Source organism: Nannobrachium achirus (genome assembly GCF_963921795.1).
Source record: "Nannobrachium achirus genome assembly, chromosome: 14".
Classification (NCBI taxonomy): Eukaryota; Metazoa; Chordata; class Actinopteri; order Myctophiformes; family Myctophidae; genus Nannobrachium; species Nannobrachium achirus.
Window position 1 is genome coordinate 31458667 of NC_137821.1, and position 27888 is coordinate 31486554.

The 27888-nt window shown below is 42.4% G+C and overlaps 2 protein-coding genes across 2 annotated transcripts; one reads left to right on the forward strand and one right to left on the reverse strand.

Moving 5' to 3' along the window:
- cnpy4 (canopy FGF signaling regulator 4) lies at nt 1-5058 on the reverse strand (the record flags this gene model as incomplete). Its single annotated transcript, XM_080742253.1, has 6 exons — nt 1-110; nt 1306-1423; nt 1818-1940; nt 2804-2900; nt 3623-3749; nt 4968-5058. The coding sequence occupies 6 exons, from the start codon at nt 5056-5058 to the stop codon at nt 1-3; spliced, it is 666 nt and encodes a 221-aa protein (XP_080598379.1).
- Nucleotides 5059-14316: 9258 nt separating this feature from the next.
- On the forward strand, nt 14317-27132 carry LOC308298192 (calpain-5; the record flags this gene model as incomplete). The annotated part of the gene is made up of 12 exons (XM_080741747.1): nt 14317-14481; nt 17017-17148; nt 18141-18346; nt 20656-20848; nt 21725-21918; nt 23498-23580; nt 24338-24789; nt 25021-25143; nt 25518-25714; nt 25962-26080; nt 26612-26748; nt 26956-27132. 12 exons carry the CDS (start codon nt 14317-14319, stop codon nt 27130-27132), a joined length of 2178 nt encoding a protein of 725 aa, XP_080597873.1.
- Nucleotides 27133-27888: the final 756 nt, after the last annotated feature.

Below are 27888 nucleotides of genomic sequence, written 5' to 3' on the forward strand. Positions count from 1 at the left end.
TCATAGTTCCCCAGTGTCGTGTGTCTTCCCTCCTTCAGCGTTGTCACTCGTTGCCTCCTTGAGCTCTCCTTTATTACCCACGTCTCCTTTCCACACCTCCTTTAGACATTCTGAATGGTAGAATGAGAGAATCATCAGCAGGACCCGAGAAACAGGTTTGAAAACATACAATCCATTCTGACTGGAAAGCAGAATTCAGCTTATATGGCTTGAGTGTTTGCCTAAGAACAGGAGTCGACAGACGGCAGTCACACTTGTCCACCTCCTTTTTACATTTTCTTTTTTTTTTGGCTAACTGGCTGGAGTGTCAGGTGGGGTTTGAGGTTTGTGTTCTCTAACACTGAAGAGCCCAGAGCATAATTTCTTAGCCGTGATACGTGAGCATCACCCAGCCAGACATTATAATGCAGTATAGTTAGATTTACATTGTCTGGGGATGATCTCCATTTGATGTGCGCGTGTCGTTGATGGTTGATTTTGCCTTATTGCCCGCTACCGCTAGGCGTGCTGTTCTGCTCAAATGGAAGGATGCTGCCCTGCCCGTGCTCTGCTCAGCCAGTGCACGGGAGACTGGAGATGTTGCGGTTCTCAATTGCCGGCTCTGAGAAGAAATTCTATAAGACCTGGGGTCTGTTTATGACATTCTACCACAACACACAAACTACATAGTGTGGCGTACTTTTGCTCTGAAACTCCATATATATATATATATATATATATATTCTACATTTTAAGATTGAGGGTGGGGGGAGGAGGGTAGCCTAGTAAACTGACTCCTCCCATCTTCTGCCCTCGCATTCGAATGAAGGCAGGAAGAGACTGGTTTACGAGGCTAGGAGGAGGGTGGGATACAGGAAGGAGTTTCTATTTCTATTTTTATTATTTTTATTTATCTTTGTGATATCTTTTAAAACGTTGTGTATACTCACCCTGGGTTTTGTCAAAAGAACGGAATAAAAATATTTGAAAACAAAGAGATTTCCATTGTCTATCTATTCAATTGCCCAATATGCAGCATGTTGACAGTTATGGACAAAATATCAAAGAAATACAATTATTAACTATAATCAGACTCCTGAAAAACACACTTTCAAGGGCAAGCAACTGGAAGATTGTGTGACTTATTTTACCATACAATGTAAAATGTTAAAACTAAGAAAAAATGTTGAGACCTCAATATTAAATACTTGATATTATTACTCATTATATTATATTGATAAAATTCCCATGTCTACTGCATAAGCATATACTGTATTACGAACACATACTGTATACACTGTGTGAGTGTGTGTGTATCATTCATACCTTGCTCAGATGACTTGAGGACGTGTTCCTCACAGAGGAATCTCTCCAGCCTCTGGTCCTGATGGTGGAAGTACCAGTCCTCTACCAGGTCCTCATACTGCTCCAGCATGGTCTCACACTGCGCACGCACGCACGCACGCACGCACACACACACACACAGTTTATGACACGTAAGTTGTAAATGGAGATTAGTAATGATAATAAAGATAAAAAACACACGCTAGGTTTGGGCAATATGACTTCAAATCAATATCACGATTATTTCACACTTTTGTCTTCATTAATGATTATGTAAAAAAAAAAAGGAAGAGTGAAAGTAGCTGTTGGTCAAGCTAACAATGTATTGCGATGCAACGCGTTGTGAGCTTGTAGATCGCCTATTTTCTCTATTTTGTACATCCCCATTGTACAGCCAAGTATCATACAAGGTTATGTAGAAAAAGTCGATTTGTTAACATACCATACATACAGTATGAGAAAAAAATGCTTCACGCACGCACGCACACACACACCTGTTTCTTCATATCTGACACCTCCACAGAGGGCTCGTCCCACAGCTCATATGGAAGGCCCATATCCACTTTAACTCCCTTGTTGACCAGGTTCTTCAACGTGCTCATGGTCTGACTGGTGCCCTGGGTTGGAACAAGAATAGAACACACAGCTATATAACCATAAAATACTCAGTTATATTATTGATAGTTAGGAACCAAAATGGACCCTTACAGGTCTGTAACTCCGAGAGCATGCGAATGGAAACAAATGGTTCCAATGTACGCTCTCTGCGTTGTGCGGGTCTGTGGCCTTAAAGCCTTGAACCAAGAGATTTTATTTTAATCGGATGAATCTAGGGTTGCAATACCTCCCATAGGGATCCAATGCATCAAAACGTTTTTTTTTGCTATCTGATTGTATTAAACGACTTCAAACTCACCAATATTGTGGCTCTATGGAAAGCTTGGAATTTACTCTTGCTATCTGCAAAGTATTTGTTTCAGAAAAATCCACCGTAGAATTGTTAGGGTTAGGGTTAGGGTTTGGGTTAGGGTTTATTTTCTGTCAAGAAATCCGAGCAGACATGGTTTATTTTCTAAGTGTTGAACTTCGGAAGCGCTCGTCTTCTATTTACGCAGTGTCCCGCTGCCTCCTGCATTATGTGACATTTAGAACCAGCTGGTACACAGGACCGCTGAGTGACTTCCCACAAGCGCTTCCAAACTCCAGCACAAAAAAATAATCACCCGAAGCCAATTTCTTGAAAGTAGCTCCTAACATGTCTACGGTGGATTTTTATGAACCAAACACTTTGCAGATAGAAAGAGGATACTCCAAGCTTTCCATACAGCCCCAATATTGGTGAGTTTGATGCCGTTTAATACAATCAGATAGCAAAAAACTGTTTTGATGCATTTGCTGCCTATGGGAGGTATTGCAACCCTAGATTCATCCAAGTATAAAAAAATCTAGTGTTGCAATTTGCGGCTAGCTTTAACCTTACCTTGGCATAGCGCAGACTGCCAGGTCTCTCTGCGTGGACACTATACTGCAGGATGCCTTCACAGATGTTATCTACAGCCTCTGTCAGCCGTGTTTCCCTGAAACCACAGCAAAGGAGCTCCGATCACTTGACTGATTAAAATGGGTTCTAATTACAAAGTGAACGCTATGGCAAACTAATTACTACTAACAGTGGACCGCAGTCTGAGAGGTGAGAGTAAATTACGGTAATACATTTATTTCTTTAGCGTAATTGTCTATTTAGAGTCTAGCATGTTCACCGAGCATACTCCTTCAAACTCATTCAGTAATACATCTTCACACCAGCTGTGCTGTCAAAATCATGAAATGTTACTTGTTACATTGAACACTAGAACATGTAAATAAAAATAACATTTCTGTTTGGCTTTTAGACTTTGTAAACCAAAAATTGCAATAGGCTGTATGATAAATAACTTAAATTTACAAAGCAATTACTGATATATTTAATCATTTTATACTTTCAAATATTGTTTAGAGTAGAAATAGCTAATCCAGGTGAGATTGTAAAAGATAGGCTATTTCCAATATATTTTCAAATGTTTGAAAATGCATCTCATCTTGGTTCTATTTGTACACTATCAGAGTTGAGATGCTGTCTGCTGTGTACAGAACTTCCCCAAGCACCAGAACCCCTTCTTTAGAACGGATGGAACCAAATGGACATTTGGCTCCATTTGTGCACGGATGCACGCTCATGGATTAGGGGGATCCTTGAAATTAAAATAAAGTTAGAGAACCACTGCAATAAAGTACTATTCCTTGAGGAGAGGCAACTTACGAGGTGTTGTATTTGATCTTGCGCTTCCGTCTGCCAGTGTCCAGAACCTCCCCCAGCTCCAGAACCTCTTTAGAACGGCCCGTCTTATCCAGCGCTGCCTGCAGCTCCAGTGTCAGGAACTTACACACTGTGGACACATTGAGAATATACAAAGCTTTAGTTTAAATATAATAATGAATTGCATTTTTATAGCACTTTTCTAAGTACTGAAAGCGCTTTACAACGGTTTGTTCATTCCTACAGTACGTTGGGAGGCGAATCGGTGAACAGTTGACACCAGCGTCCTCACTTCCCACACCAAAGGTGGCAAGCTGAAACCAACCGAAAATGTGGAGGCAATGTGTGTCTTGCCCAAGGACAATTCGACATGTGACAGGAGGAGCCGGGATTCAAACCGCCGACATGCTCTACCTCCTGAGCTACTGCCGCCCCATTTATACACTTTTCTTTTTACATTCCTGATCATTCAATATTTAGTTTATTATGTGAAAATGGAAATCCATTTTCAGTTTTACAGCCCATTATGCATGAATTAAATCATGTAACTTTCCTCTTCTACCCTGGATTTGAACCCGGTGCTGATTTTCTTTCTTTTTGTGCCATTGAGATAATAGAGCCTGCCTGCTTGCTCAGGGGATAAATTGAATCTTGACCATCAGGTCAAAATCTGTGTCTGATCCTGTGTCTAAGGTGAGACATGACCTTTGACACAATCTAAATCCCTCAATAGAAGAGCAGGGAGACAGACAAAATACAACCACCCCTATAAAATATTGTATCAAAGTACTCTACAATATAGATTGGACAACATTAAAAAGAAGAACAAGAAGAAGTAGAATCAGTTTGAGTTAATTAACTTTCTGTGTAAGATGTTTTATGAAATACTTGAATATTGTTTTAGGAAAGTAAATGTAAGCCACGAGGAAAATACTAATTCATTTGTATGAAATTGAGTTTGAAAAACATTTTGGTTGCATTATATATCATATCACAGCCATTCATTCAATATAACGGGTAATAAATTATGCATGCACTCTTCCACTACACCCCCCCCCCTTACACACACACACACACACACACACACACACACACACACACACACACCATCGTAAAAGCAAAGACACCACATTGATACAGCTCAGCTGTTCAGCAACATAGTTGAGGAAACCATATAACTAATAATAGGCTGCAACAGCAACGTCAGGTAGCCTTGATAAGTTGATATATAAAACTGTCATGACCGTCTGTATTCTTAGTAATAAACGCATTTAGCTGGTGATAATGTTACCATGCATGCAGTTACATACATCATACATGCACAACAGGATCGGCACGTTCCTCATACCCTCGCATTTGTTCGGCAGCCTCTCGTCCTGCTCTGCGAACGTGAAGCTGCAGCGGCAGAGCGAGATGAGAACCAGCAGAAAGAGATCCATTGTGTCGCGTTTATTAAACTTTGGATCAATGCATTTAAGTTTGATTAAAGTTAAGTCAAAGTGGCCACATCATCATCGGCATTTGTCTGAGGGACCAGCCGGGCTAGGACGCATGCGCCTCGCATCGCATCCCCTAGGAGCAGATTGATTTGGGCTGGTGGTTCGATTGAGGATGATAAGTCGATCGTAGAACACATCAATAGATACAAGTCGTTGTTTTTGCTCGATGTAATACTTTATTATCAATTTGCGTCGCATTGTGAGCTTGTATAATCAATGGGATATTCTGCATAATGAGTATTTTTACTTTTGGTACTTACATTTTGATGCCAAACAATACTTTTGTAGCCTACTTTTACTCGACTTGAATTCCAGACCTTTACTTTTAAAGAACATTATTTCTATATTGCAGTATTGATAATTTTAAAGTAAAACATTTTAGTACTTTTACCACATTGTTAGAATCAAACAACTACAGGCCAGGGGAGCTTGTTTATTGTGTTTATGTTGCTCCGCTGGTTCCGCCCACCTGACGCAGGCCGCGATTACGTCACACAGCGCGGGCCGTTTGCGTACAGTACACAAAAGCAAAAGTCTTGTGTACGCCTGACGTCACATAATATAGCATCAGCCAATCACAGGGCGAGGTCGGATCAGGTTGTGACGTGGCGACCATCATAAAAGCTGCTGATGGGCAGGTAGTGTTCATTAATGTTTGAAGAGCATTAGTAGCAGTTGCTTTGATTTTTGCGAACCTACTTTGCACGATTATGGACCAAGGACACAGTTCCAGAACGGAGATGGTTGATGAAGTGACTGCTGCAGCGTCCTTCGTGGCGTCACTTTTGAAAATGAAAGGTGTTGATGAACATCAGCTCCAGATGTTCCAGACATGTCTCCAGGACTCCATGAGCGCCCGCTACCAGCACCACTGGTACCCTGACAAACCCACCAAGGGCTCCGCCTATCGTTGCATACGCATCAATAAGAGGGCGCCTATGGAACCTCTCTTGACCCAGGCAGCAAATCGCAGTGGACTTGCCATTAAGCCTCTGTTGCCTCTGGAGCTGACGCTGTGGGTTGACCCCAACGAAGTGAGCTATCGCATTGGAGAGGACGGCTCTTGTGGCATCCTGTACGCTAGAGCTATCCCGAGCGAGGCCAAGAAGGCCACATCTAGCCCGGTAGCGTCTCCAGTCCCTCAGACTGACCTGCCCTATGACAAGAACCACTTTGTGATGATGTACAGCGGGCCCATTGGAGCCCCCATGAACAACAACCAGAAGGAGGTGTACTACGGACCCATGACCTGCTACCAGATGGACCTGTACTACAGACACTGCTGCCAGATAGACATGTACTATAGACCCAGGATCTGCATCTGCAACTACCAGATGCCCACCATGTCCTACAGACCCTGCTACCGGAGGATGCCCATCTACTAGATCCTGCCATTCAGTCTGTGGTGGGACAAAGACAGGGAGATTCAATTCAACAAACATTTAGTTTATTTCGCTCCTCAGAAACATTATAACAAAACATTTCCCATTGTAATCCAAAATTTGATTCTAGTTGATCGAAAAGGCATATAGGCTGAAGCTCAAAGCTTATTATTGAAATAAACCTAGCTGGCGCTGGGGCCATTGGGCAGGACTTTTGAAAAAAAGCAAAAATAGTGGAAATCAAAACAAAACAAAACAAAAAACAAAATTTTGCTTCTCAAAATCCAACCCTATACGTCCTCGTCGTGAGAGGTGGAAGCAGGTAACGCTGACTAACAGGGCTCTGGTGAAACTTACAAAAAGTAAACTTGTAAATGTAAAAATTATTCCTATTTGGTTTAGCTCAAGTAAATCATGGTTGTTATTAAATACATTTTCAATATGCCTTTCACTAACAATAACAATCTTACTAGTAGGACGGCAAAAACATATTGAAAACTAGTAAGACACCCTAAGAGAGAGAAGCGTCCTTGCCCTAGATGTCTTACGTCATAGAGTAGACCATGAGACTACACTATATGGGCAGTCCCCATATAGACCACATGAGACTGACACAATATGATATAGGCATTCCCAGATTCCCTGTTAGGGCAACCACACTTATACAATCCCTTTTATGCCCATATATGGAGATCCCTGATGTCATCAAAATTAAGCCTCGTGTGGTCTATGACATCAGACATCTATGATGCCCAGCCATATTGGAGAGAAGTTGTCTCTTCTCACTTCCTTCAAGGTGTTACCAATGATACTAGGCTCTGTTCCATTTCATGTAGCACAGTGGTTCTCAAACCTTTTATTTCAAGAACCCTCATAACCCTCAGAGTGTACAAATGGAACCAAATTTGTACACTCTCAGAGTTACATACCTTTTAAGGGGTCATTTGGAACCCCCAAGGAACGATGAGGGTCCCTGGACCACACTTTGAGACCCACTGGTGTAGCAGAGTGTTTCCAGTGAGCCAACATGCACGATATCAGCATCCTGACTGTTTGACCGGAATGGAACACAGCCTTCATTAGTATTATTTGGTAACACCTGAAGGAAGGAAGTGAAAAGAGACCCAACTTCTCTCCAAAATGGCTGCTGTGCATGCAGCCTATCCTAAGGTAAGTTTGCGCTCCAAAAATATCCGATCTACAAGCTCACAACATCGGCAACACAGTCCGTACAATGAAGTCGCTACAAATCAGGCTGAATTGAAGCCATACTAATAGCTGTGGTTAATTTTAATGTGTCAGGATGTTGTGTACTTCTGACCATTTTTATATAGCTCTATATGCTTCTGACTTTTGCAAAAATACTCTTTTGCACCCTATCTAGGTGACAGCCTGACAGGTGGATTACTTTATCATAACTTAAGATATTTGACAAGATGAGTTACTAGACTGTAGCCCAGACCCTGATTGAATTTTTATTGCAAATGCATACGGGAAATTGGCATAATAAATCACTAATCACTGTGACACTGAGGATTTACAGGCTTTCAGGGTGACATTGTTCACAGGTGGGTATGCAGGCCAGATGGTTGTTGAGAGGCCTGTGTGTATGGACAAAGGTGGCGTTTATAAATAGGCATTGCCGTGCAGGAATTTAAATTCAAAGGATTAATACCCTATAACCCTCGCCATTTGCCTTCATTGCTATTTTGCTCTTGTGTTTTCTATTCTAAGATCCCTTTAATAGGTCCAGTGTGTAGGTGTGACAATGATATATGATACAGTATACATATATATATATATATACTGTACGTGTGTGTGTGTGTGTGTGCGTGTGCGTGTATCTATTATGGGGACTGTTCATTGGTTCGACATCCCGTTGGTCCAACCGTCCAACCACGGTTAAGGTTGGGTTTAGGGTTAGGTTTGAAAGTTGAAAGTTTGTTTATTTGACAGGGACAGTACTCATTAATGGACATGTCAGTTTTCACTTCAATGTAAATGAGCCAGAGTTAGCCACAGGCTAATTTTCATCTGTAGTCCCTGGACCTTAGTGGTGATCAACCCCCCAATCCAACCCTTGATGCTGAGTGCCAAGCAGGGAGGCATTGGGTCCCATTTCTATAGTCTTTGGTATGACCCGGCCAGGGAATTGAACCCCCGACCTCCCAGTCTCAGGGCGGACACGAAATGTAATGCCTCAATGCCTGTAATGTCCCCAGTTTACTTTATGATTGTTCTGGTGGGGTCATAGCTTGAAAAGGTTGAGAACTACTGCTCCAGACTAGAGTGTAATAGAAGAGGATCGTTCATCTGATGTTGACAGTGAAGGGGGAGCTCTTTCTTTCTCAGATGCAGGGCAGGAATTTCATGCTGTTGCCCCTCAGTTTGGCCTTGTGCCCCTCAAACCAATGGCATGTCCTGAGGCCTTAATGCCCCAGCTGACTGTACCAATTTCTCCTCTGTCTCTTTCAATATGTAGACACAGTAGACTCTGGTGTCTCTTTCTTGTCATGTAGACACCAGTGTCTTTTGTTGAGAATCTTATCTCCCCGAAGTCCCTATCTTTAAACCAATCCAGTGACTTTGATTGGTGCAGGGCTGAGCATGGACCAGATTGTAAATACCACCATTTATCTATTTCGCTGCAGATTAGGTTATCATCCCTAACACTTAAATTCAACAAATTATTTCAATAGACTAAAATATTGTTTTATTTGATGGCCTTCCTGCCCTGGCATTTGGCCTTTGTGCCCTCAAAAAAATTACAACACCAAAGGCCAAGTGGCCTTGCCCCTCAATTGACAAAATTCCAGACCTGCTCAGATGTCAAGAAACACACACTTGATGACAACATAGCATAAGTATGAAAGAGGCAAGAATAGAGGCAATGAGAAGGAACAATTAGGCAGAGAGGTATTAGGAGAATGGAAGACAGGATTGGGAGGAGAGAGAAAGTGAATGGTGCTTATCGTGTAGAGAGAGAGAGAGAGAGAGAGAGAGAGAGAGGGAGCATGGGAGTCAACCTCATCAAGTTGTTGGAAAGAGAGGAGAGGAGAGGGGTCAGAGAAGGGACAAAATACGCACTGCCTGATAAGCAGAGCCAGCAGTAAGAGATACACACATGCGCCCATGTGCGTGTGCACGGACGCTCATTAACACGAGCACCTAGACACATAATCTCTCACATGACACTCCTCCTCTCTCCCTCTCTCTCTCTCTGTGACACACTTAAGAAATCATCAAATTCATTAAAAGGATCAACGCGGTTGCAAGGTGACTGCCTCACTGCTTATTTTTTGTATAATGCATTTACATGTGCATACAGCACATTATGAACTAATGCATGACACATTACTGCTTCTAATGCCTATTAACCAGTTTTTCTTGTACCCTCTCTAAACACGTTTACCAGATGACACATGGTGTGATGTTGACCATGTTTGTAAAAGGGGACGAGGGGTTTGAAGTAACGGTGTGTATTTAGCAAGCTTTCCACTGCAATGCTATAATTGTGCGTTATGTCCAGGGACGTGCTGGCCAATGGGAAAAGCGGGACAACTCCCGAACGTCTGGTTCATTCCCGGCCAGTCCAGGCCGGCCATTAGGAAAAAATACAAATAAAATGTCGGCCTTCGTTCCATTTTGGGGGCGGGGCGGCCAACAAATTAAATCGTCACTGTCGGGCAGAAACCTCGTATCTTCAAGTTTCAAAGCAAAGCCCTGCTTCATCATACAAGGCCGTTGCACAAAAGTAGTGAAAACAGCAGATCTACAAGCACACAACGCCTCGCACCGCGAGGCGTTGTGTGCTTGTAGATTGGCTGTTTTCACTAGTTTAAATCATTTTTAAAATGATATACAAAACAAACGGTTTTGGACATACAAGATTTTCACCCGACAACGACGAAATATAACTGGCCCACTGTGGCTTCACTTCTCATGATCTGAAATGGCAAATCAGCGCTATAGAGAGATCTCTCTCTATAGCGCGCAATGAGGGCCTCTAAAACTCTTTTTTCCCGGGCTGAATCAGGGGCCCAGCACGTCCCTGGTTATGTCACTCACCGTGGTTCCTATCCAGCTATTGTCTGTCTGGACAAATCTAGGGTTACAGACAGAGGCACTGCTACACACGCACGCACGCACGCACGCCATGCATCATGTATGTATGTAGCCGCACAGCCCGAGGTCACGTGTGGAATCTGACACAGCCGATGTGTTTTTCTCTGTTTTCAGGGTGTTATTCAACTGTAAAAGCTGTTGCATAATACAACTGTACTGTAGACGACTTACTGTTGCAGTTTGTGTACACTGTATGAGAGAAGACCTCAGGAGGACTCTACATTGTAGCATTAAAGGAGTACTTCACCCAAACATTTACTTTATTTCTATAGTTAGTTTGTAAAACATTCCTTAAAAACCCTAACCCGAGAGATGTTATGAATGGAATGTTCAGGGACCTGTGATCAGTTCCAGGAAAACGGTATCAAAAATTTGCTGAAAAAAAAAAAAACGTTTCCAAAATATCACCACAGAAGACAAAAATAAACTTTTAAAACACTTATAGGGACCTATTCATTGTGTTCAACCTATGAAATGCACACTTCTTTTACGGTCATATTTTGGGGAAGGCAGCTGTCCTTTGGGCTTTATGGACAGATATTTGATATAGTTTTGATGTTGTTAAATCATTTTTGGATTCTTCCTTCACCATTAAGGAATATTTTACAGATGGAAATGGACTGTGATTCAAAGACACCACTGGGTAGGTAAACGATAGAAATAGTAATTTCGTGGGTGCAGTAGTCCTTTAAGATAGAATGGAGAGTCGATAATAGTCAATGTGTTGAGTACTATAGAGTAATAGTAATTTTCTTTCTTTTTTACTGCATGTATCACCCACTGTTTCCTAATATCCATAATCCATAATAAAATCCACTTTGGATGTATCTTTTTCATTCAGTGCATTTCGGTTTCAAATGTCACTCAAATTCTTTGTACAGGATGACCCTGACAGCAAGGAGGGAGGCACAGTATGGACATTAGACGGCAAGTCACCTGCTCCCAACACGCGTCCGAGGGGAAGGTAAGGTCCTGTAGCTCACCTTTCCTATCTGATGGAGGAACCAGAAGTGGGGTGACTGTTTCTTTGTTTTGTTTTCCCTCTACGTTCATTCATTTGTCTGGCCTGCTGTGATGTTGATGTGATGTACGTGCTCTTTGTGTTATGATTATTTTGTATTCTTTGGGGTTTTGTTTTTGTGGGGGTTTTTTGTTTGTTTATTCTTTGCTTTTATTGTGATGTATATATTGTTTTGAATGTAAAAATAAAAATAAACATATTGTTAAAAAAAAAAAAAAAGAAAAGGTCCTGTAGCTCCTCTGTGCACCACAGCCTGTCAGCAGTCCTTTAACTGTCGCTGTAGAGACACCGGAGACAGACAGCCACAACAGAGGAGAAAAGGAGGGAACACACACGCTGCTGTATTCACTCACACCTGCTGGCTCTCCGACACTCACAACTGCATGGAGGGCTGTCTGTCAGTGTGTTCCTCATCATAAATAGGACCCCCGGAATGCTTTCCAAGACAGTGGACCAAAATGATGGCGCGGCATTGTTAAAGACCAAAAGGGGGACATATTACTGGATGCATCACCGTGGCGAGGAGGAATTGTGTCTACCACAGAGAGCCAAGAGAATACACAAGTTCAAGTTCAACATAAAGGTAGAGTTTGTATGTTGTTTGTAAACCATGACATCCTTGTGTTACTAAAAGAAGAGGTCTTTTCCAAATGAAGATCCATAATACATGCACATATTCACATATTAACTACACATAGTTACAGTTACATGTGCTCCAACAGTATATTTTTCCTGACAAGCAAAACAGGGTTTATTTTTCTGTTGACCGGTACGGTATCACCTGCATGTGTTCCTTCTGCACAGCAAGTCCCTTTAGCAGACGCCACCCTGTGCGCACACACGCGGGCGCTTGCACACGCACGCACGCACACGCACGCACGCACACACCCCAGCACCTGCTGGCACACACACTGACACAGAATCGCACTGCCTCGTCCACCACTTGATACAAAAACAACATGCACATTTACAGACACGGGCATGCACGCACGCACGCACGCACGCACGCACGCACGCACACATGCTGACTCAGGGTCCTGGCAGAGTTCATATCTCTAATGACTAAAATGGTACCATCACCTCACTGCACCCCTCTGACCTCTCCTGACCCTGTACAGCACCCACTTACCTCTGCCAAACGGTTAACCTACACTTCATGCAAATGTATCTTGTGTCAGTTGGCAGGACTTCACATTGATTCATGTTCTGTACACTAGTGGTTCTGAAACCTCTTCATTTTAAGGACCCCCTGGTTTGGGTGGGGGGGGGGGGGGGTATGCTTTAGGCCACAGACCCTCAGTTACAGGTCTAAGGGCCGATGTATACTCCACGTTTAGAGACGAATTTATTTCGATTCGGCTCAGTCTAAACTACAATATGACATACTCATCATCATTCCTTTCTTTGACAGACTTGCATGCTTAGGTGTTGCAGGGCATCTCTTTCAAAACAATTAATGATCTGGGAAGTTACAACAGTGGACCTAAAGTATTTGATTGATGTATCGCTCCACACGTCCAAGCCTCTTCTCGACTCATGCAGTCCAGAGGACTGCAGACTCTCCCCATCATCCACCAGTCTATAAACTCACCTCTTCACACTCCACCGTACTCCTCATTCCTTGTGTGCTTTCATGTTTGCCTATTTTGAGTTAGACAGACAGTTATAGTTGCGACCGAAGGTCACATTTTAGTATGTGAAACTGCACATGCTGACTGTCTGTCTGTCTAGACGACGTGTACACTTTTTTTTCGGTCTATGGGTTTGCTGCTTTGACATCACGCTTTGACATCACTGTGATGTCATGGGAACCACTCAAACAGAATCCCTTTTATGCCCATATATAGAGATCCCTGATGTCATCAACATTAAGCCCATATCTAACAGGACTTCATATAATATAGGAAAATTGGGAATGCCCATATATGGAGGAAGACAGCCCATAGCTGTGTGTCTAGTTCAGACAGGGATCTCCAAGTATGGGCATAAAAGGGATTGTATGTTGTGATGTCATGGGAACCACTCTAACAGAATCCCCTTTATGCCCATATATCGAGATTCCTGATGTCATCAATATTAAGCCCATATCTAACAGGACTTCATATGGGAATGCCCATGGAGGAAGACAGCCTATATTTGTGTGGCTTGTTCAGACAGGGATCTCCATGTATGGATAAAAAGCGATTGTATGTATGTCAGATGTGATAGATGTCATAAGATTTTCACATAACAAATAACTGAGTAAGCATGTTATTGTTTGGGCTCTCACAGCATATCTTCATATACAGTACATGGATATCCATATATGGGTACCAGGGGTCTCCATATATGGATAACTGGTCCGATATACATCACTGGCCAGATGGAAAAGACATGGCGCGACCTCGCCGTCTTACTAGTTATACTATGCAGCATTGCGGATGTTACTTGGTTACTTGTTTACATGTTATGTTTTATTTTTTGCTTGACCACAAATACAATGTTTTTTTTAGATAGCTATACATAGACTATTCACACAGGCCTGGCTTTGCAATCCAGCCTGGCAGAGATAGGCACTCAGAGGAACGCCCTTTTCTAGTTGGAATGGTAGTCAGGGACTGGGAGTATTGAGAACATTTCTTACTCACTTCTCCCCACCGCTCTGATTTCTCTTCCCCTCCCCACTCCAGAATGCCAGAGAAAGTGTGTGACTTCCAGGGTCAGAACTATCGTCGGCTGAAGCGGAGCTGCTTGGGTCGAGGCGTGCTCTTCAAGGACCCGCTGTTCCCCGCCTCCGCACAGTCCCTGTTCTACAAGCGGGAACCACCGCCCGGAGTCACATGGAAGAGGCCCAGGGTGAGAGCCAAGCATGATTTACACTTTGTCATACCATTGTGTTGTGAGCTTGTAGATCGGCTATTTTAGGATCATACTTCAGAGAGATGTGGACACACGGTACAATCTGTAGTGTTGGTTTAACTTTGAGAGTGAGGTGTACGATGTGAGGATCATGACAAATAACAGAGAGTTTTACTTGTCAGCAGTGGTGGAAAAAGTACAACAATGTTTTACCTAAGTAAAAGTATCAATACTGCAATGAAGAAAAACTGTTACAAATGAGGAATTCAAAATGTACTTGCGTATTAAGTGCAAAAGTATTGGCATCAAAATGCACTCAAAGGACCAAAAGTAGAAAGTACTCGTTATGCATAAATGTCCCATTTCAAGTTTTCAAATGTACAGTATACAAATATATAGAAAATAGCAGATCTATATAATTGTCTATCTGTAGATCGTCTATTTTCAAATGAACAAAATGTATATAGGGTTGAAGAGGTTAATGTAATCAATATACAAAGTAACTAGTAACTAAAGTTCTCAAATAAATGTATTGGAGTCAAAGTAGGCCTACAACATTTGGAACCGAGATGTATTGGATTAGAAGTAAAAGTATTATTAAAGTACAAATACCTCAAAATGCTACTTAAGTAGTATACAGTAGCCTACTTGTTCAAGTTACTTGAGTCATATACTATTTACAGACAGAGGCTTTCTTTACGTTTGCATGGAGTACTGAACATCTGCAGGCTACCCAGGCTAATTCACAAAGTGCGATGCATGTTCCTCATCAAGGGAACAGAGTGCACTACAAAATCCTATCCATTACGCGTCCATTTGTACACTCAAGATCAATTCCAATTAATTTCTTGTTGTCGTGATCATCGAAACATTCTGGCACCACATCACCATGCTTGCAGTCCATCAAACACGTTCCGACAAATGCTAAGAATGAAATGCAAATATCCTTTGGCTCACATCTTCTCTCTCCACACCCACGGATAAAGGCAGTGTCGTCAGTCAACATGTTATATTTCCATTCAGATCTAGTTAATTAAGGCACTTTCTATTAGAAGTATCGTCAGGACAGTGTAACTTGAACCTTCTGAGAGTGTGTGTGGCGCGTGTTGCCAGCTGACCAGGGGTATATTGGTGTGTCTATGCAATGAGCGCCACCTGATTTAAATAGCTTATGTTTGTATGGTGCAGAGAGGAGTATTTAGCGAGGTGGGTGCAGCCGTGTGAAAATGTAGTTTATCGTAGATACACAAGCCTAAATAGCCTTCGTAGTGCAGTAATAATAGCAATGGAATAGAAGTTGACAGTCAAGGTCAAGTCAAGTGTTGAATCTAATTTACTTTTCAAATATTTTAATTGAAAAATATTTGAACTCTTTAAGTGTTCATCATTCAGATTTAGCTTATTGGTTTCCTATTTGCAAAGTTGTTGGCTTGGATCTGTGTTTTCTCAAAGTATGGTCCGGGAACCCCCAGGGGTCTTTCAGGGGGTTACAGGGGGGGGAAAATCAGTTTAAATAGTTTAAAGCTATATAATTTGTCAAATCCACAAGATCACAACGTGTTTTTGAAACATTTTAACAACATGAATCTTGTATGGTGGTCGCTGACATAAATTATTTTCATATAGGGGTCCACAGGCAAATAGTGCATATTTAATTTGGGCGTCCTTTGACATGAGAATGTTTGAGAACCATTGGTTTAGTGTGAGCAGTTAAAGTCAGACTTTCACTATGTTATGACATCCTAAAACTGGCGGGGGAACAATGGGTTAATGGTATTCCTAATGCCCTGCCGGGGTATTCTAAGCGTACATCCATGGGGAGTGCAGTGTAAGGGAGACACCTGTCACCCCTCTCTGTTGCCACTCACACACCAACAGCAGACAAGCAGAACAAAACACTTACAAGTTCATGAGCATTCATACACACACACGCACGCACGCACGCACGCACGCACGCATGCACGCACGCACGCACGCACACACACACACACACACACACACACACACACACACACACACACACACACACACACACACACACACACACTCTGTCTGACTTCATCTGCTGAACTGGACTCGATATGAACTTGATATTATCCCAGGGAAAAGTGTGTTTGTGGCTTTTCTAGAGTTTCATTGGCACAGGTCATGACCCCCGGACTGTCTATGTGTGTGGCAGGGATTGTGTGTGTGTGTGTGTGTGTGTGTGAGGGGTTATTTTCCTATAGCAGTGTGTCTCTTTACTGTATGTCAATATGTTTTACAGTACTGAACAACTGTAAAAATTGCACCGCAGAAATTGCTGACTAACAATGGTGATTTCACGTTTCATGTCAGCCGTTGCCTAGCAGCCCCCACCGAAAAATAAGTGGGGGAGATCCACTGCGGTGCATCTTGCACACGTGTTCAAGGGAGGTAATTAAGCGGGGAGGGTGATATTTGTCACTGCATGTGCTCATTGACAAAGCCGAATGCTGAATTGTTTATTTCTCTCTCTTTCTGTCCTGGAACACACACTCCCCATGCATGCAGGACTTATGTAAGGACCCACGTTTGTTTGTTGATGGCATCAGCACGCGGGATCTGCACCAGGGCAGCCTGGGGAACTGTTGGATGGTGGCGGCCACTTCTTGTCTGGCATCTGAGCCGTCCCTCTGGAAGAAGGTTTGTGTGGGTTTGAGTTTTTGCGTTCTCAACGCAGCAAAATGTATTATATTAAAGGACAACTTTGTTTTTTTACAACAAGGGTTCATATTTTAGATTGTAATTAGGGAAAAGAAAAGGTGAGTGTTATTGCTTTTACCGTACTAAAATATGGGGCATGCGTTGTACGCATGGGGGCATGCGTACAAGTGGCTAAATATGTCTTTTTAGACACAATAAGCCGGCAATTTCTTTATTCATATTTACAGTAACACTTCTAGCCCTCATAAGTCACATCCAACCATGAAAGGTTGCGTTCTATCTTGGGAATGGGCTTATTCTGTGTAAAATGACATATTTAGCCACTTGTACGCATGCCCTCAGCCACTGAAATAAGAATCTCTAAAACAATAGAAAGAAGTAAATGAAATAATTTTAACACTCATCTTTTATATTCTTTAATTACAATCTAAAATATGAACCCTTGTTGTAAAAAAACAAAGTTGTCCTTTAACACATTTAGGCTTATTTAATGCTTTAACTATTGAAAAATGGCAGACATACAAGCTCACAGCTACGAGCTTGTAGATTTATTTTTGAAAAATCTTATTTTGCGGGTCCTTGACATGAAAAAGTTTCAGAACCACTGATTTAGAAGAAGGATTTAGAAGACATTTATAGAATCGGGTCAAAAATATTCAAATACTGCTAACAAAATAGCAGATCCACAAGCTCGCAGCTGTGAGCTTGTATATCTGCTATTTTTTTTTTATAGTTAAAGCATAAAATAATAGTTAAAGTGGTTCAAATTTGTCTTCAGGTCTAAATGCGTTCAAATTATTTTATACATCTCTGCTAAGCTTGTAGATCTGATATTTTTGAACAATTTGTAAAAAGAAAAGCTAGGATTTTCCCTCCAACCCTCCAACAAATCCAACCCTCTGGCTACAGTATACCTCCATTCCTTCATAGATGTGCCCTTCATAACTGCCTCAACACCCTTCCTACACCAGGTGATTCCTGATCACATGGAACAGGAATGGAACCCCAAGTGCCGCTACGCCGGGATCTTCCATTTCCGCTTCTGGCGCTTTGGCGGATGGCTGGACGTGGTGGTGGACGACCGCCTCCCTGTGAGCGAGGACGGCGTGCTGCTGTTCTGCCGCTCCGCCACTCCCCGAGAGTTCTGGAGCGCTCTGCTGGAGAAGGCCTACGCCAAGTGAGTGCTGATGGTAAATGCTGTCTGGTTATCCGATGAGATTGGCGAAGGCTCAATGTAGCCTGACGGCGCGTCGCGGGTTCGAGTCCAGATCCCGACGGCCTTTTGCTGTGTGTCACTCCCCATGTCTCTCTCCCCATTTCCTGTCAAACTACTCGTCTGAACTTTTGGTCAGTTTAAAGGGACGCTATCATGATTTTAAAGGAGTAGTTCACCCCCAAAATGACTTTTTTTCTATTGATTACTCACACCAATAATGATTTGTTTATTATTATTTATTTGCACATTTTTAAAGGAACAAAACATTTGAAACAAATTATATTTGACTTGGGTTGTGCAGGTGAGATTTAAAAAACCCAGTTGGGTTTATAAAGTAATCTCACCTAAGTTAACAGAATAATACAAAATAATCATAAAAATAAAATAAAATAAAAATAACATATAACATAACGACACAAAATAATACAATAAATGAATATGCAGTATGAAAAGTAAATAAATAAAGAAAAGAAAATGGTGTCGGTGTGGGTGCAAGTGTATGTGGGTGTGGAGACTGAAACTTTATTACATCAAGTGGGTTCTAAGCTTATATGTAAATTGATTGAGTGAAGTAGACTTGGATGAAATTGCAATATGACTGTTCCATAGCTTAGCCCCCCTGAACTTGATGGAAAACTGACATAGACCGGTACGAAACTTTGGAAAATGCAGATGATTTTCCTGTCTTGTGTTGAAATGGTGTACATCACTGTTGAGCTGGAAAAAGGTTCTACAGGGCAAGGAAAATGAATCAGGCTGCATCAACACTTTGAAAATAAAATTGCAGGTTTGGTATTTATTTAAATTAAAAATAGATAAAATATTGAGCTGTTTGAAAAGAGGGGCAGAAGGAGCAGACCAATCACTATATGTAGCAATCCTGCAAAATCTTTTTTGCATCTTATGGAGTTTATGTAAATGATTAGGATATGTAGCTCCCCAGATTGTATTGCAATATGTAAGATACGGATAAATTAAACTATAATAAAGGGTTAGGAGACACTTATCGTAAATTAAACTACGAAATTTGCCAATAATGCCGATAGATTTTGATATTTTCTTTCCTACATGGTTAATATGGCTTTGCCAGTTTAGTTTTTCATGTATAATTACTCCAAGGAAAGTTGCTGATGCAACCTGAGTGATGGGGTTATCTCCTATTGAAAGACAGGTGTTAGATTTACTGTACTTTTTATTTTTTGATGTAAATATAATAAAATTTGATTTTTTTATATTGAGAGATAATTTGTTTAATTTAAACCATTTTGAAATGTTGTCCAAATCGTGGTTAGCTTTTGCCATGAGAACAGAAAAATCAGTATGCGAAATAAATAAATTTGTGTCATCTGCAAAAAGTACAGGAAATAAGGAGGACAGCGCTGCAGCCAAGTCATTAATATAAATAAGAAACAATAGTGGGCCTAGTATAGATCCTTGAGGGACCCCACATGTTAATGTGGCACTATCTGAAGACTTTCCATTTACAATAACAAATTGTTGCCTATTATAAATATAATTGTAGAACCATGTGTGGGTGATTCCAGCAAATCACTATTATTACTAATATTTTTGGGTTCTCAATCTTTTCAGGCCGTGACACACCAGAATAATCATATTTTAACTGGGGACCCCCCAAAACAGACGAGCACTAAGAGTTGAGGCATTACATTTTGTATAACACAGTTCTATTGTGAAAATAGCAGATCTACATGCTCACAACGCCTCACGTTGCGAGGCGTTGTGAGCATGTAGATCGGCTATTTTCACAATTTCTGCTTCTAATATATGACAATATACGCAGACAGATAGATACATATATATATGTGTATATATATATATATATATATATATATGGGCATAAATGGACACAGGCAAACAGATGGTCAAAACGGGTCCTATGACAACAGGTATAATGGGGTTTGCATTAAAGGGTGGGGCATTCATTCCCTATTTACCTATCGTTCCCGAGTAGGCCAATCCCCAACTAGACTTGTCTAGTATTTTCTAAATGCACAAATGTTTAATTTGTAATTTTAGAGGTACAGTATTAAAAAGTCCTTAAATTGTCACTTTAGAAACGTGCAGATACAGTACCCTCTATACACTTGAACTTTATGTTGGTTTGTTTACTGTTGAGTGAGGCAAACAATGTTGCACATTAAGTTAATCATCTGGGGACCCCCCCAGATGATTAACTTAATGTGCAACCTGACCCATGCACAGGTTGAGAACCACTGACATGAACCAACACTTTTTGCCCAACACATCAGGTTAAACGGATGCTACGAGGCCTTGGAGGGGGGCAACACCGCGGAGGCACTGATCGATTTCACAGGCGGGGTGTCTGAGCCCCTCACCCTGGACATTGAGGCCCTGACGGAGCACAGTGACCAGAGGAGGGCACTCTTCCACACGCTGGCCAAGGCCCATGAAAGCAAAGCCCTCATCACCTGCTCTATACGTGTACGGCAAATATCATGAAAGCATTACGCTGAATCTTTATGTTATTGGGATGATGATCTAAATACAACACATTAAAGGAACACTACCACGCTGTTGATGTGCATCAAATATTGATAATGGTTATCATAGTCTGTATAGCAGTGGTTCCCAAACGGTGTGGGACTTTTGTGACAAGCAATCAAGCACACATATTATTGAAATATATACCGGTAGGTCTATTCAACTATAGAAATATATTTGAATTTATTATAGCAGTACGTGGTGCACATTAATTTCCTATTCCAGAAGCAAATTCAATACACTAAAAAAGCCACTTTGAACCTGATGCCCCTATTTTTAAATGTTAATCTATATATATATATATATATATATATATATATATATATATATATATATATATATAAAAATAGCACATCTACAAGCTCACAAAGTGTTGCATCACTTGTCAGAGACAGTTTTGATCTCTTCCCCAACTGTCTGTCTGTCTGCTTGCCTGTCTGTTTTTGATTGATTGAAGAATTTATTAGAAGTTTGCAATAGAAAAAAGTACAGTTTCATGACAGTACAAATCACTGGTACAAGGTCAACTAAAAGGAGATCCTAGAAAACCGAGGCTTATTTCCACAGGAACCACACTTTAAGTATCTCATATAACATTGAAAGACAGACAGATAGAACATACTTTATCTAGGATAATATTAGTTTCAAAAGCATAACATCAAATACAAAGGCAGAAAAGAAAGAAAAAAGGGGGGGGGGGAGCATGTTCATCTGTCTTGCGTGTCAACGTCTACATGACGTTGATTGATGCCTGTTGTGTTTGTGTCGGATGCAGGATCCAATCTTAACACCCCTCTCTGTGTGTGTCTGTGTCAGCCAGCCGAGGGCGAGACTGTGGAGACAGTGCTAGACTGTGGTCTGGTGCGGGGCCATGCCTATGGGATCACTGCGCTGAGGAAGCTGCGGTTTGGGGAAAAGCTTCTGAATAAGTGTGGGGTGTCCCGGGTCTTCATGGTGCGCCTGAGGAACCCCTGGGGCACCACAGATTGGACGGGGGCCTGGAGTCAGAGGTAAGGGTCACAGACGCATCCCAGACGTGAAAGATGTGCTCAGGGACGTGCTGGGCCCCTGATTCAGCCGGGGAAAAAAGAGTTGGAGAGGCCCTCATTGCGCGCTATAGAGATATCTCTCTCTATAGCGCTGCTGCTACTCAAAGATTTGCCATTTCAGATCATGACAAGTGACAAGCCAGTGGGCCAATTACATGAATTAGGCCTATATTTCGTTGTTGTCGGGTGGAAACCTTGTATGTCTTTGTATTTATCATTTAAAAAATGATTTAAACTAGTGAAAACAGCCGATCTACTGTTTGTAGATCTGCTGTTTTCACTACTTTTGTGCAAACAGTTGAATTTTTACTTTTGTGCAAACAGTTGATTTTTTTCCTAATGGCCTGGCCTGGACCGGCCCGGCCCGAGAATGAACTAGTTTAAATCATTTAAAAAATGATTTAAACTAGTGAAAACAGCCGATCTACTGTTTGTAGATCTGCTGTTTTCACTACTTTTGTGCAAACAGTTGAATTTTTACTTTTGTGCAAACAGTTGATTTTTTTCCTAATGGCCTGGCCTGGACCGGCCCGAGAATGAACCGGCCGTTCGGGAGTTGTCCCGCTTTTCCCAATGGCCAGCACGTCCCTGGATGTGCTTTACTGCTGAAAACACTCTGCTTTTTTGCAGGTGTTTGGGAAAAACAGATAAATCTCTGCTGACAATTTTACCATGTGAATCCTCTTTTTCCTCTCCCCCAGCATTTTACAATGTCACTGCACTCGGCTATGACTTTTGCTGGCGTTGCTGGCAGTTTACAATGCTTTTGGAATGGTTTTTACTAGATGCCTGCGTCATTGTTGTACACACAGGGACATGTGAGGGAGTATCACCGTAAAGGGAGCCAAAATGGAGCAATAAATGCTTTTGAGTATAGAGTCTGTTCTAGTTGAGTCATGATTAAATGTGAGGTATGTTGGATCTCGCTGTACGTCTGACTGTCAATAGTTTAATGCCAATGACTGCACAGAATAGCACACATTTACTGTTCCGAAAAACAATTATGGAGTGCTGCTTGGACGTCCAAAAACAAGTGATGACGGTGCTCTTTGGTAGGGATCAAAGGCAATCGTCTGGCTAGAAAGTTAAAAGAAAGAAAACCACCTGTTGAAGCTAGGCCTGTCACAATTATTACATAATTGTCTAATCGCAATTATATGACATAATCGCAATTATTTTGTCATAATCGTTTATTATGTGGACAAAAACCCCGTATATTTTCAAACATTTTCAAAAATAGTGGAAAAATCGCGTTTTCCACACTTCTTTCCACTATCAATGTTCTTTTTTTAAGTTTAAAGTTGTCAGATATGTCAGTAATTTCTTTGTATATTTAGGTTAGGTGTCATATCTGCCATGTTCAACTTCAAAGCCCAAAAGCCAAACAGAAATGTAATCGTCAACGACAAAAACACAATTAAATAATTAATCAGCAATTATTTGAGTGACAATCAATCGTCATGTAAAATGTCATAATCGTTACAGCCCTACAGCCTTCTTCAGGGAGTCACGTTCATTGTTGCTTTGTCGCCCCCTGCAGGTCTCAGCAGTGGAAGCAGATCGGTCGTGCTGAGAGGGAGAAGATGGGGCTCGCTGTCCGAGACGTCGGCGAGTTCTGGTACAGTAGTCCAAACATCTACTGACAGTAGATGTTTGGTGATGATGTTTGTGATATTTGCCATGACTTTTATTCGTTCAATTTGTTCGCACTCTTACTTATGGGTTAATTTACTGTACTTTATCATGATGTTAACAGCATTAAGCAGGTCTTCAATGTTTTCAGGCCAAGGACCCCTTAGTTGAGAGAGAGATGAAGCAGGGACCCCCACAATCTGTTCATAGATATAGTTTCATTGTTTGACAGCACGATCAACAGTGTATTTTGGATTCAAGTTGATGTGTGTTTTCAGATATTTAACCACTTGGTCAATACTTAATAAACTTGACCATTCATTGTACTTAGACTCCCCCTACAAAGCTCTTTGGAAAAAGCTCACAACGCCTCGCGCTACGAGGTGTTTTGAGCTTGTAGATCTGCTATTTTTGGCTAAAGTTCTCCGAATATGGACGCTACGGTTCAAGTGGTTAATATAAGAAAGGGGGAAAAACAAGTTTCTATCACACAAAGATTTGGAGGACCCCCTGTAGTAACTCTGAGAACCCCCTGTTGAAGACCCCTGGCATAAAGTTAAAGTAACAGTGTTTTCATAGAGCTCTTCCTCTCAAACTGAGGACTAATTGTTCATCTATTAAATTGCACTGATGGGAAAGCTTGTTGCCAGTAATCTGGGAGGTTCACAGGATCAGTACAGGAGTATTGCACAGTGCACATTGATTCATGCAGTACTGTGTGTGGCTTGCATTCTTCTCCCCAGGATAGAGTTTGAGGACTTCTGCCACTACTTCACGGACGTGGTGGTGTGCTGGCTGGAGGAGAAGCCTGTGCTGTGGCATGGCTCTCACTGGAGGGAGGTGCGCTGCTTCGGGGAGTGGGCTCCAGCACCCACCTCCCCTGGAGCCTCTCCCTCCGCTCTCCTCCGCGGCGGCCGTCCACTGGCCTTGGGGAAGAACGGCGCCAAGCCGGGCACCGTCCAGCAGAGAGGCGACCGCAAGGAGGCCCGGCTCGGGGAGAGAAAGTGGGAGAGAGGGAGAGGAGCAGGCGGAGAAAAGCGCGGGAAGGCGGTCGCAGTCAAAGAGGAGAACTTGGTGGTGAAGAAGGTCAAACGTACGGAGAGCGGAGAGCCTGATGGCAGGTGGGAGGCGCAGTTGGATAAGAGGAGCCGATGTGGAGGCTGCATCAACCACAGAGACACTTTCCTACACAACCCCCAGGTATGAAGGCCACAAACCACTGTCTTCAAACGATGAAACTACAGTATATGGGATCTACGATAAGGTTGTGGGGGTCCCTGCTTCATCTCTCTAAGGGGTCCTTGACCTGAAAACGTTGAAGAGCCCTGCTCTATAACAACATTTGCAATGCTGCTATGAACCAGACGGAAGGAAGAGTTGTGACGCACAGTATGGTAAGAATAACACGTGATTGCTTCCTTGTTGCTGTAGTTCATGTTTGAGGTGTGTGGGAAGGAGGAGGAGGTGTTGATCTGCCTGCAGCAGGAGGACCGGAGGATACGGAGGAGAGACGGAGAAGGAGAGAACTTACCCATCGGCTTTGAGGTGCTGAAGGTGAGGACTTATACCTGTGCGTGTTGTTATGGGCAGCTATGTGACCCGCTCACACATTCATTCACGTTTGTGAGTGCGTGTGAAACGTCTGTGGGTGAATCATTGGTTGCTGTGTGTGTACTGGACTACTGTCCAGGCTCTGTCTCAATTAATTACTTCCCTGTACTCTGAAGATGTGTATAATAAATAAATAATCAGCTAAATAGGAAGACCTTCTAGACCTACTAGCTCACAGTCAACTTTTTATATGCGTTTGGGGGAGTTCGTCCACACGCGAACACCTTTAAAAGAAATACCTGTGTACAGTAGGCTACATGTGGACTAAGCCTCAGACTCTGGCTGCTGTTTCTCTAGCTCCACCCTTCTGTCATCAGGTGGAGGTGAACCGCTGCAGCCGTGTGCAGTGTGTGGTGGAGCAGGCAGCCAGCTCCATCTACATGGACTCCCGTAGTGTGACCCTGAGGGAGACCCTGGCCCCTGGCCGCTACGCCGTGCTGCCCACCACCTTCCTACCAGCCTCTACAGGGCGTTTCCTGCTACGCCTCTTCTCCCATTCCCACATCCAACTCGGGTATGTGTGAGTTTTGCGGGTGTGTGCATGTGCGCAATATTGTCGTAGTTTTTAGTGATATTGAAAATGGAACGGGAACGGTATACTGTATGAGGTGACCACGTTTTGTCACTTTTCTACTGAATGTTATTGCGCAAGTACTGCACACAAAGTCCTCTTTGAATCCTGAATCCTTTCTTTCTTTTTTCTTTTCTTCCCTTTTTGCCTCCTTCCTGTCTTCCTCCCTTCCTCCCTCTAATCCATGTAGTGAGTTGCGGGAGGACTTACCATCCCTGTCTGCATTCCAGTGCTGTCTACCTCAGCCCAGAATGGTGACCACTGTCCATCTCCAAAGGGCGACAGGACTTAATCACCCCAAACATAAAGGTGTGTCTATAGATATACCTGCCAAGTACCTACCCACGTGCTTCCTCCAGTCTGTGGTCTAAATTCTAAACATAACCTCAGTGAAACTACATGTATGCCTAAACCTAAAATAAAGGTTGTTGCACACTGCTGCGTTTTTTCGGCCGAATATAGGAGCGAATTTCAGACCACGCGAATACAAAAATCAACCTCACATTATGTCAATCATGTTTTCACACTGCCGCCCGTTTCGTATTTATTTTCTGCCCAGGGTTGATTTTTTTCCAAATTTTGCAATGTCACCACTGGGTCCCTTGCTCTCTCTCCCTCTCCTCTCTCTCCTTGGCCTGAAAAACTGTTTTGCTGATTTCGGTTTCCAAAAAGCAACGAGAAAAAATAACCAACTAGCTAAATAACCAACTTGGGGGCAAGTGGTCCGCGGAAAAAATGGGGCAGAGTGTGTTTTGGGGTGAGCGTTCCGGGTACCTCTAAATCCAGATTGTTCATTTGATTCTGAAAGTTAACTTTTGCTGTGCTAAATCTGTTCTACAGCCCCGGATGTGTATGCTCTTGTGCGGTGTGAGAACGACTCCTTTAGGACGCGGGTGTTTAAGGAGGATGGAAATCCGGAGTTCAACCTCAGGACAATTTTTTACAGGAGACACCTCAACACACACATCTCTATTGAGGTACTGAGGTGTGACACATGGATGCATGGATATATATAAACACGCACGCACAATGATTATTGATTAATGTTTCTAACCATCACTGTGTGTGTGTGTGTGTGTGTGTGTGTGTGTGTGTGTGTGTGTGTGTGTGTGTGTGTGTGTGTGTGTGTGTGTGTGTGTGTGTGTGTGTGCGCGCGCGTGCGTGCGTCGCTTGTACGCGTGTAGTTATGGAGCCACGGTCTACTGTGGGACTCTCTGCTGGGACGAGTTCGTCTCCAGACTGGAAACTGTGAGAAGAGGCAGAGTCATGTGATTGATCTCCGAGGCGGCCAGTCCCGTTCAGGAAGCAGAGGTTGCGTCTATGTAGAAACATCTTCAAGTGAATGTCTGACAGACTTGTGACTGACAGCCGGTGGTGGACCGGTCGCCCCCCAGCGTTTTTTGTATACTTGTTTACCGAGGTTAAGGTTAGGATTAGGCATAGTTTTACTGAGGTTAAGTTTAGGAATAAGGTTAGGGTTAGGCATAGTTTTACTGAGGTTAAGTTTAGGAATAAGGTTAGGGTTAAAGGCATAGTTTTACTGAGGTTAAGGTTAGGAATAAGGTTAGGTATAGGCATAGTTTAACTGAGGTTGCGTTTAGGAGTACCTGTTGGCGACCGTTCCGAGGTCGCCGGTTTTGACCCGGGGCGAGCATGTTCTGGGGCAAGCGTTCTTGTATTCCAGTCCTGTGTCCATGCGCCATGGCAAACATCTGCCCTACCTGGAGAACACTTGATAAGTCAATAGTGAAACCATGAAACCGTAGTATTGTTTTCAATAGCGAAAATAATAGATATTGTATAATATTCATAACATATTACCACTCTGCTGGACAGATAGTGGTGAAATTGATTTAGCCCATGCAGATGGCATGTAACTTTGGTGCTTAGAACTCAAATACCTACATATAATGTGAAGATTATATAACCACAATTTTGAAAAAGTGATACCTCCGCTTACAAAACGGTTCCCCCATATATATTGTACCCCGTATTAACAAATGGTTAAATCAATAATTAAAGGAGAAGAAACGTGACAATTTGACAAACTGATTGGTTGGGTTGACCAAATACTTGCAATGATACATACACTTATTCCCCCAAATGCTTGTATACAT